The sequence below is a fragment of the Microcebus murinus genome, chromosome 8 (assembly GCF_040939455.1).
Source record: "Microcebus murinus isolate Inina chromosome 8, M.murinus_Inina_mat1.0, whole genome shotgun sequence".
NCBI classification, from domain to species: Eukaryota; Metazoa; Chordata; class Mammalia; order Primates; family Cheirogaleidae; genus Microcebus; species Microcebus murinus.
Window position 1 is genome coordinate 79,298,319 of NC_134111.1, and position 10,925 is coordinate 79,309,243.

The following is a 10,925-nucleotide window of genomic DNA, read 5'->3' on the forward strand; positions in this document are numbered from 1 at the left end:
CATCATCCTTTAGCCCTAGGATGCAACTCATAAAGTTGAAACAACTCTTTGGATGACAAATGCCAGTTAAACTAGTTATTTAGCATCATGTAATTTTAAATGACCCATTGGTTTCCTGAATATTTTTTAAACAAATCACAATGATGATGTGATGAACTGAGTCCAGATGTAACTTGCTAAAATTATTTTCTCTGTAAGTTGGACCCACCATAGGCTCCCTCCCAGTTGGTACTGTTGGCAAGTGGAGGATTAGGATAGACTATACAGTGAAGAGAATAAAGACTGACAGATATTTCAAGTATTGGTATGTGCACACTATTTAGGACAGATAAATGGCAGGGAATAAAGCAAAGTTTTGGAAACAAGACCATGCTCTAACTCTTAATCAGCTAAGTGATCCCACAGAAATCCCTTAACCTAATAGCAAAATGAGAGAAAGTGGAGGATAAAAATGGTGTTTTCCTTAGGATCATCTGAAACCATGTATATGAAAATAATGTTTCATAAAATGTAGGTGCTGACAAATGTTAGTCATTTGTTAGACTCTAACCTGTGAAAATGAAACCATAAGGATAAGATATCAAGCTAAGCATCCTTATGTGCTCAACAGAGTATAAAGGGTTTTAATCAAATGGATTGGTAGTAGCTTTCTTTTGTATCTAAATGCAAGAATCGATATGTTGATATGTTATATTTCTCTTGCAATTATCAAGCTAATGGTGAAATTCAAGATTAAAAACATACATTCCCCTTCCCAAGAATCTCTCTAAATTGCCCTGAATACCAATGAATATAAATATATGTTACAACAGACTATGTAGTGGTTAGGATTTTTCTCGAAATTAATAAATTCAATAAGATGACTACTTAATTTTCAAGTGCAAGTTGGTAAATTGTGATCATTCTTCTCTTTTACACTCAGTCAATGAGAACTGCAGGAGGAAAAAAATAAGATCTGTCAAGTCTTACTACATGTAGTATCATTCTATTATTAAGTGTTTTCCATGTGTGATCTCATTTTATTCTCACTAACCATGAGGGGGATTTTTGTCCATTTTAGAGGTAAGAAATCTGTTCTACAAAGTTAAGTAACTTTTCCAAGGAATGACATCAAGTCAAATATGCCATCAATTGTAGATATCCCATTATTTTTAAAAAATTAAAAGAAAATGCTACCATTGCAAGTTGCCATCAGTTAACAGATACATCCTGATTCCAGTGGTGTTAAATGTATAAAAAAGTGAATCTAAGAATCAGTGACATATGACAAGTGAGGGATACATGGTGCAAACCTAGGCAGTAGGGGTGCAGAGCATAATAGTCTTCATCATTATGCTATTCGCCTCATCGAAACCATACAAGCATTCACAATGGTTTATCACAAAATCATGGGCTCAAACTTTACGTGGGCTTTTAGTCCTGTTCTTCAGTCTGTCTCCTTTCTCCATTTTCTTTTTTCCTCTCTCTTTTCTTCTTTCCTTCAATAATTATTCCAGGGCTTTTCTACTCTCCTTAAGCTTCCTACTAACACCACCCTCATTCACTTTTTGTGGATGACTATGCATCTTACATCATTGAGAAAATGAGACCATCAGTTGCTGTCTCTCTCCTACTCACCATACTGCCTGCAGACATATCCATATTCCCAGTGAGCCTCCCTTTGTCCCTCCATTTCAGAGGGCCAGCTCTCTCCTTTCTGTCAGATGCTGCCCCTTCCTTATCCTCTTACCCCCACTGCTTGTTGTTTTCTCTGAGATTACTAGTCTTCCTTCTCTCTTGATCTTCAATTCCTTCCTCCCTTTTGGTTTCTCTCTCTCTCTCAGCCTGTAAACGTGATCAAGACCCAACTCCTAGCCTTTCATTCCAATCTTTCTTATTATTATTCAAACTTCATAGAGAGTGATCCACAGGCACTGTCTTCATTTCCTGTCTTTCCATATCTCCTTTAGCCTACCACAACTTCTCCTCCCTGAACACTCAGTCGAAATCGCCCTCAATAAGTTCATCAGTGATTTCCTATTAGAGCCAATGGAAAATTCTTTGTTTTCATTTTATTGACACCCTCCCACTGAATTCGTGTGATGTAGTGGATTTCTACCTTATTTGTGAGAAACTCTTATCTCATTGGCTTCCAATGCATCACACCCCTGATTTATGTGTCTGTTTCTTAATCACTTTAAGGCAGATGCCATTTCTCAGATTCTTTCCTCTGGCTACAATTGTACTCACTTTCCACACTTCTGTCTGATGATTTAAACTATTGCCTACAGGCTTACAAAACCCCAAATCTGGACTTCTTTCCTGAGCACAGTATCCCAAATGTTTGTCTCCAGGTCCCACTTCTTCCCTACTTATGCAGTGTCTCCATTGGGATGCCAGTCGTGTCATGCCTAACTTGTTCAAAACCAGATTCTCGATTCCACCTTCCTAAACCTATTCCTTAAATCATTTCTCTTCCAGTTGATGATAAGTCCTACCTTCCAATTTCTTATTCCCCCAAACCTGAAATCATCTTCAATTTCTCTCCTACTCTATATCAAGTCCATTAATATGCCTTGTCATTTCTACTATCAAAATATATTTGATCATTTTCATAACCTCCACTGCCACCACCCTTATCTATTCTGCCACCTTATCTTGCCTGGATGATTGCAACGGCTCCTAACTGGACTATTTCCTCAACTCTTATTCTCCACAACTCTGTTCTCTACTGGGCAACACAAATGGATTTCTGACCGCCTTTCTGACCACATGTCCTGCCACTATACCTTGAAAACACTCTTCTCACAACACCCTGGTTCCAAAGCCATTGTATTTGCTTTTCCCACTCCCTACCTGGAGCATTCTTAAACTATGCATAACTCACTCTTTCACTTTATTAGGTCTTTATTCAAATATCTTCTCATCAGGAAGAGCTTCTCAGTATTTTAAATAAAATAGCTCTTTTCTACCACCCTTTCCTAATCCTGCTTTACTTTTTCTTGATGGTCCTTTTTGTAAATTACATCTGACACGTTACATATATTTTTTTCCTTGGGCTTTGGAATGATAGATAGACTCATTATTGACTCATGGGTGGAATTGTTTGCTTATTTAATTAGTGACTTATGTGTTTGTTTTTGGAACAGAGCTGTAAACTCCCCACTCAACATAGAAACCAGAAACATGAATCCTTATGTATATGTGTGTATGTATACATATACAGTTATATATGTCTATAGATATAATTTAAAAATATAAATATAAATTTTCTTTTTTTCTGTTTCACTCAACTAGAATGTAAGCTCCATGACTGCAGGGACTTTGTTTTGTTCCTTCTGTATACACAGCATGTAAAATAGTGCCTAACACAAAAGCACTTGAAAATAAAGTAGGCAACTGATATTGATATATTAATGTTTTCAGGAATAATGCAACTACCAACATGTTCCAAACCAGAATTCAATCTCCACATCCTTACTTCTGTTCTGCCTTCCCTCTCTACACTCCTGCTCTTGACTTTGCTCCCCAGAAGCACAGAACTGCTGCTGTGAGTCCTCCCCCATGCCTTTGCTGCTGCTGGCCTCTCCCCCTAGACACTCCTCCCCACCTTTTGGCTCCAAAACACCTATAAAACGCCTTCCTTGAGACATTCACCAGTCACTTCCATGATGCTTTCTCCGCTCCCTCTAGCCATTTTCTCTCCGGAGGGTCCTTTACTAATCTCTATCCCTGTGCTCACACACTGTGCTGAGATGCCCTGTTTCTCTGAGAACCTTCTCCAAAAGGCCCTGAGCTCGTTGCAGTTCAGGCAGCAGGTCCCAGACTTCACCCTTGATCTTTCCCAGCATCCTTATCAGGTAAATCAAAGCAGGTATTAGTGTGCCCAATTCACAGATGGAGAAACTGAAGTACACCCAGCAGGAGGAACAGCTCAGAGCCCCTCAGGACTCCCCCACAGCTCCTTGTTCCTATCCCTTGGGGAGGGGGCCAGTTCTCTGTGGTTTCAGTAAACCCTGCTGTAAAGCCCTGTGCCCCTCTGGAAGGTAACCATGGATACTATTGAGCTGACACAACAGCCTTCAGTTAATGGGAACTACAAGTGGTTTTCAGGACGCTGAGGGGATTTTGAGGCAAGGGGCAAAACCCGGAAACAAAACTTGTAAAGGGAGGACTTTGCCTCAGGCCCCTTGGTTGCGCGTGTTTCAGTTAAGGTGGGTGCTAATGCTCAGCAGAGCTCCAGAGCAGCGGCAGAGCTGTAACCTGGGACTAAGATATTAACTAGTTGTGGGGCCAGAACCAAAGGGAATCCCGCACGCTTCCCCTTCTTAGAAAGCAGAGCCCCCGCTGCGAAACTTGGCTCCGCAGGCTAGTGAAAGTGAGACCAGCAACAACTGAAGCTCCCGACGTGACCCAGGCCAGAGCCTGGAGATAATGGGGTTTCCTGGCCCCAGTCAGGGGGACCTCCAGCAGCGCCAAGTCCCTGTCCACATCTCTACCCTCGGGGTGTTTTTCTCCTTTCAGCTCAGGGCCACAGGCAGGCAGGAGAAATTCACCCCGGGAATGTCTCGGGCAGGCACCTTACGTCCTCCAAGCCCTGGCTGACCTCAGGGAGGGTGCCTATGTCCCTTCTCCGACCCTAGGAGTCCAGGGTCTTTCCCCATACCCCTTTATTTTCAGACGAGGGCCGCGTGAAGAGCTCCTCGTCTGGGACCCACACTCTCCCCTAGACTGGCGCGGAGCTGGGCCCCAACTTTCCAGTTCCCGCCCGCGCGGGTGCGCCTCCCGGGGCAGGACCGGGAAGCCGAACCGCACAGAGGCTCAATTCCGCCAGGTGCAGGGTGGGTGTGGGGCAGGGTCAGTGAGGGTGTGTGCCGCCAAGCCTGCTTTTCCTGAAGCGAAATCCTCAGGGGAGGGAGAGAAGAGGAGGGTGCGGGAGATGGACTTGGAGGCGAGAGGTGGCGGCAGTTCCCAGGCGCTTTGACGTAGACTTGGAGAGGCGCCGAGCACTCCCACTGCTTAAGAAGAGGCACGGTAGCCTTCAGGACGCGGAAGCTGGGGACAGTCACTCGCTCCGGGAGCTGCCTGAGCATTTGCTCTCCGCGCACTCGAGGGAACCCTGTCCAGACATTCGAGGGAATCCTGAGGGGGCCTGGCAGGTGAGTGCGGAGCGACGCCCTCCTGCGACCTGCGAGCAGAGCCGCGGGGTAAGGAGGTGAGTGTGGCCCCAAGGACGGAGAAGGTCTCCCGCAGCTCCGCCCTGAGGAGGCTGAGGTAGCCGAAGCAGGTGCGGGGCCGAGACGTGCCAAGCACAGCGCAGGGCTGGGAGCGGAGCACAGGGAGGACCCCTGGGTTCAGGAACTTAGAGAAACACCCCTCCAGGCTCGGAGAAGCCTTGTCTTGAAAGAAGGGGACCTACAGGAGCCAACATGAGCGCTGTGGCGTGAGCAGACAGGGAGTCCCGGACAACTGCAACTTCAGCACCGCGGACAGCACCCCGCCCGCTAAAAACTTAGCACAAATAGCTTAGATTTATCCCTCAAGGAGAAACAACGTCGGCATTTTAGTTCAGAGAAGGACACAATAAATATGAGTTTGTTCGAGTAGAGATAGTGTACAAATAATATGAAAGATAAAGGAAATACTTTTTGAATAACCTTGTATCTCGAACATGTCCCTTCAAAATGGGAACATGCATGTTCAAAGACAGTTTCTGAAATATTTATTTATTCTGCTGCTGTGCAGAAGAGAAAGATTCCATCTTATGATGTTATCATTAAGTGTTTCAATATAGGAGCATTTCCATGAGCTGTACCCTGCTTGCCTTTGTGATACTAACATCTAAGAGGTTTGGAAACATAAGATAAAACTGAAAGTGAGCTGTATGTGCCTCTCCTGTTAGAGTTGTTTAAGTGTGATATACACTTTGTATAGTCTGTTAGGAGTCAGATAAGATTTTTTTCTGAGAAAAAAAGAAAATTTAGTTTACGATTTTAAGGGCATCATTTCTTATTGCACTTGTCTAAAGTGATAACATAAGAATAATTTCAAGGCAGTGTGTGGATGCCTTGCTTTTATTGCAACAGTCATTGAGGGCCAGAAAAGTTGAATAAGAGACAGATAATTTTTTTAAAAATCCTTGAGATTCATAGCAAGAAGAGATAAATTAGGAAAAAAATCATCTTTATGAAAGTTATATCAGAATTGCAGAACATTTAGATCTTTGTAAAACATCTATTGATTCTACTCTAATGGGTTGAACATATGCCCCATTGTTCCCACATATATTCATCCATACTTTTAGCACACTATGTTGTGTTTATTTTTGTTATAACATTTTATAATTGTTATATCCTTTTTAAAAAATTAAAAGTCACTGTTAATAGGAATGCATTCAAAAGTAAAATATATTCAAAGTATTAATTGCATAAGAGTCCTAGATTAGGCTGGCTAGCTAGGAGTAATTAAGATGTTATAGAATAATTAAAGCCATGTAGCAAGATTTTAAGTATTTACTTAATACTTTTTAAAACTATATTCTTTTATACCAGAGAGAAACATGTTCAGTTATTCATCTTACAAAGGAACACTTCTGAGGAGCAAATATTTCTCAGCCTAAATATCTTGGTTTTACACCCACTGCCTGTCCTGGCCATGAGTCATTTTAGATAGAATGGGGCTTGTGATATGGGAGCTAGGCTAAGACTTTCTCTACCTAGTAAACATGGTGTGTTTCCTTTGCTGAAAATAAGGTTCTTAAGGGCATACTTATTTTCTCTATTGAATGGAGCATAAGCAGGGACTAATATGAAATATTTTCATCCTGTGCAGTTTCAGGGCCATGGCCAATCCTGGGAACAGAGGAGGGATCCACCGCTCCTTGAGCCTCACCTGTTCTCTGCTCATTGTGGGAATGTGCTGTGTGTCTCCTTTCTTCTGTCATAGCCAGACAGACCTGCTGGCTCTTAACCAAGCTGATCCTCAGTGCTGGGAATCGTCTTCAATGCTTCTCCTGGAAATGTGGAAGCCTCGCATTTCCAACACTGTTTTAGGCTTCTGGGATTTTATGATCTACCTGAAGTCATCTGAGAACTTGAAGCATGGGGCACTGTTTTGGGATTTGTCCCAACTCTTCTGGGACATCTATGTGGACTGTGTTCTCTCCAGGAACCATGGTTTAGGAAGAAGGCAATTGGCTGCAGAGGAAGAGAAAATCTCGGCAGTACAGCCACAGAACACAGGAAGTAAACAAGGTAGTTATCCCCACCTCCCATGTCTTTTGAAAGGATCAATCAAGTATGATATGTGCTGAATTATGAGCAAGAGGGAACTGGCTTTAGGGGAATCCACTTGCAAGGGAATTGAGGGAATTCTTCTCAGGGGATGAACCTCAAGAACATACACCAGTGATAGGAAGATAGCACTTCCTTTGTATTTCATAATAGTTGTTTATAACAACATATTGTCCTCATCCTCATACTTTATGCGAACAGCAGCAAAGAAGATTCAAAAAGACAAGTAAGGAAAAGCATGATTCCCAAAATACAATATAAAAGTGTAAGGGGATACCCCAAGATCAACATTTTTTTTTTTACTATTGGCTTGAACATTGGTAAAAATAACCTGATGTTTGCTTGCTGTGGAATTGGGAAGACTTGAATATAAGCCTGGGGAACATTTGCAATACATAAACTCTTGTCCCTTTTAAATTGAAACAAACAAACAAACATTGCTTTCATGTAAATGGAGAAATGGAGAGACTCTTTGAGAGGTACTTAGTTGATGAAGTAAAGAGTAAAACAAGTCAGCTGGAATGCAGATTCACTTCTTATTGTTTTTTAAATGATTCTCAAATGAGTAATTAACCCCAGAAAGCTGAGTAATTAATGTCTAGTAAATTGGAACTTGCTACAAATTTGGAGATTTTTATGGAAGTAAACACTATATTCAATTGTAGTCTTCTTTGAGGGCATAGAAAAAGAATCCCTTATAGAATTAGAATGAAGGTGAGTAAGCCCCTTTGAGTAAGCAGGGAGAAGTCTGAACCCTATTCATATTCTTTTTTTGGTGTCATTTGTGCCTTCTTGTGTCATTTCAACCAATAAGTTTCCCAAAACCTTGTAGCAAGGGCTGTTTGGGTGGCACTAGCTCTTTAGTATTATTTACCCATCAGTGGAAAACTGAGGAATAACTAATTTTCACATTTGTACATTTTATTGTGAGAATTGTTACAAATTCCTACAACCTCTGTATTAAAACAGCAACTAATAGTAATAGTTCTAGTGCTACCCTTTCCTAAGATATTGTAGAGCTTTTATATGTCTAGTTTGCTTTAACTTCAGGATCTAAAAATTCTTATGATTTACTTGCTGATAATTCACTGCTATTATTTATAGATAAGTTTATTATTTTGGTAAATGTTATTGTAACTTAAACCAATTTCCTTTTTTGGAAAAAATATTCTTTGGGCAGCTTTGCTACTAAAGTAGAAAGACAAAAATTGGTTACCAATGTAACCAACCAAATGTTGGTTACCAATATTTTAAAGATATTTTGAACAGTAGCTTCCTAGGCATCCACACCAGTAAGGACCATATATTTTCTTCTTCTGTACTACTAAGAGTAGTCTGTAGAGCCTCTTCCATTCTTATCATATTTAGCTATCTTACTCAAATTATCATCAACATTTTTTTCTATCTTGCACTCACTTTGAATAACTCAAAAAAAGTCTACAGAACAAATGAACATAATATTATTTGTATTCAGCTGAACATTAAAATGTTAAATATATATTAATTATGTATATGTATTTAAAAATATTTCTCCAAGACAGTTTTATCTTTGGAAGCTCCTTCCTCCATTTTGCTACAGAGTTATTATTGACTCAGCTGGTTTGCAAACTTTAGGGAGAGTTACTATGCAAGTAGCCAAGTGGCAGAAGTGAGCGTTTCACTTCATTGAAGTTATTTTAATGTTTGACAGAAACAATTATTTGTGGATCAGGAAACAAGACTTTCTATCTGGTTTGTATAGTCACAGTCAAAGAGGGCCTTGGGTCAAGGAGATACCATGTTGAGAAGTTAAATAGTTGCAGGAACATTGAGGTTTCATCTCAAGAGGCTTGATTAAATCTCTAGTGGCTCCACTGGGCTCTGGATGTACCCGCATGGATCCTGCAATAATTTTTTTCTTTTGTCCCTAGGGGATAATACGTTGTCAGGTTGGGATGGGAGTGAAGGTGAAGAGGTGTTTGTCCTGCTATAGTTCTCAGTGAAATCACATCATCAGGGCAAAAGAGAAGAAGAACTAAAATAAGTGTCTACATAATATGCCAAATGTTCTTGTTATTTTGATGTCCTCAAATCAAATAGTTTAGATGGACTTGCAAAAACTTACTTTGCATTATGCTTTGTGAAACGAATAAAACTATATAGCTTTGTACGTTAATATATCATATTGTTAATATTGGGTCAACAAATATGAAACAAAAGATGTCAAACAGCTATGTCACCTTGAGGGAGTTAATTATCTTATTTAACCCTCAGTTTCTTCATCTGAAAAAGAAGCCTATGGAAAGAAGTAGATGACCCATAAAGTCTCTTCATGTTCTCTGTTCTAATGTTCTGTGATGCTATAAAAACCACTTATTTAACTATGGGAAGAACCTGGAAGAGCTTCACCCCAAGGACAGTTGACGGAGTTGGGTGATAACATGGACACTATGGCTGTTTATAGCAATAATGAGCAGAAACAGGAGGCTTAGAAAGGAGAGGGCTAGAGATATCATTATGAGAAAAGACTGAGAGGGACAGAAAAACCTGTCTTCCTGGGACTGGCAGTTTGTATGTTCTAGAAAAATTGTGTCTTTCTTTTCTTGTATGATAAGATAATTTAAATTTAGATTTATAATTTGATAGTATTTGCAGTTGCTGTCTCACTACCTGGCAAATGTTCATAGCGCTTACTTTTTGAACACTAAACACAAGAGAGAAAACAATGCTTCAGAAACATAAATAATTAGATTCACAAATGCTTGTTTTCTACTTTACCCATTCCAAGAAATTTCCTAAGCCACATACTCAAAAATTACCCATCTAGAAATCTATTCTGAGAAACACTCAGAGATGCAGCTGATGATATAGTACCAGGCTATTCATTACAATATTATTTATAGCAACAGAAAATCTGGAAATAATCTAAATGTTCCACAATGAAGTAATGGTTAAATAAATTATGGTATAAAGTGTGTATGCACAAAACCATGGTTATCTCTGGAAGATTATATTATGGGTAGTTAAAATTTTTTCCTTATAGTTCTATATTAAAATTATATAGTGACCATTTTTACTTTTTTAATCATATATTTTAATGCATATTAATTGACAAGAAAATGTAATTATTATTACTTGTTTGATTTAGATTGTCTAACTAAACTACATAGACATAAAACTTTTCATAAATAAAAATTTACAAATATACCCTTCAATAAATTTATGTAAAATTAGAGTGGTAGAAACATCATACATTCTTTCTAAAAATAATTTATTGATATTTAATTAACTTGAAAATAATTTGGTAACCTTATGAAGTTCTTTTTCTCTACTTTCAGGTCTATATTCTCAGCTCCTAAGAACTCCTTTCCTAAAGAAGAAAGAGTTGATTGAAGATTTGATAAATATGCATGTGCGCAGGAGTGGGTCTAGATTCATTGGAAAAGTGAACCTGGGAACAAAGAGAAAATAACCTAACCCCAGAGCTAACTCATGCCTTGGAATTTTAAAAGAAAGTATATATAAAAATACAATTTTTCTTAAGTATTGAGTATTCATTTATTTAAATAGTGGGAATGTCCAGAGATAAACATTAAGCCAAGTTCTTTCCATGTGCTTATTTACAGCTTCGTTCTTTTAGGCTGCTAGCATGTTTTTTCAATGATGACATTCCTG

At 39.5% G+C, this 10,925-nt stretch overlaps 1 protein-coding gene across 1 annotated transcript; it reads left to right on the forward strand.

Annotated features, from left to right (window-relative positions):
• The first annotated feature begins 6,794 nt into the window (after nucleotides 1-6,794).
• Nucleotides 6,795-10,722, forward strand: FAM237A (family with sequence similarity 237 member A). Its single transcript, XM_012738867.3, has 2 exons — nucleotides 6,795-7,232; nucleotides 10,589-10,722. The coding sequence occupies exons 1-2, from the start codon at nucleotides 6,821-6,823 to the stop codon at nucleotides 10,720-10,722; spliced, it is 546 nt and encodes a 181-aa protein (XP_012594321.1). The 5' UTR covers nucleotides 6,795-6,820.
• Nucleotides 10,723-10,925: the final 203 nt, after the last annotated feature.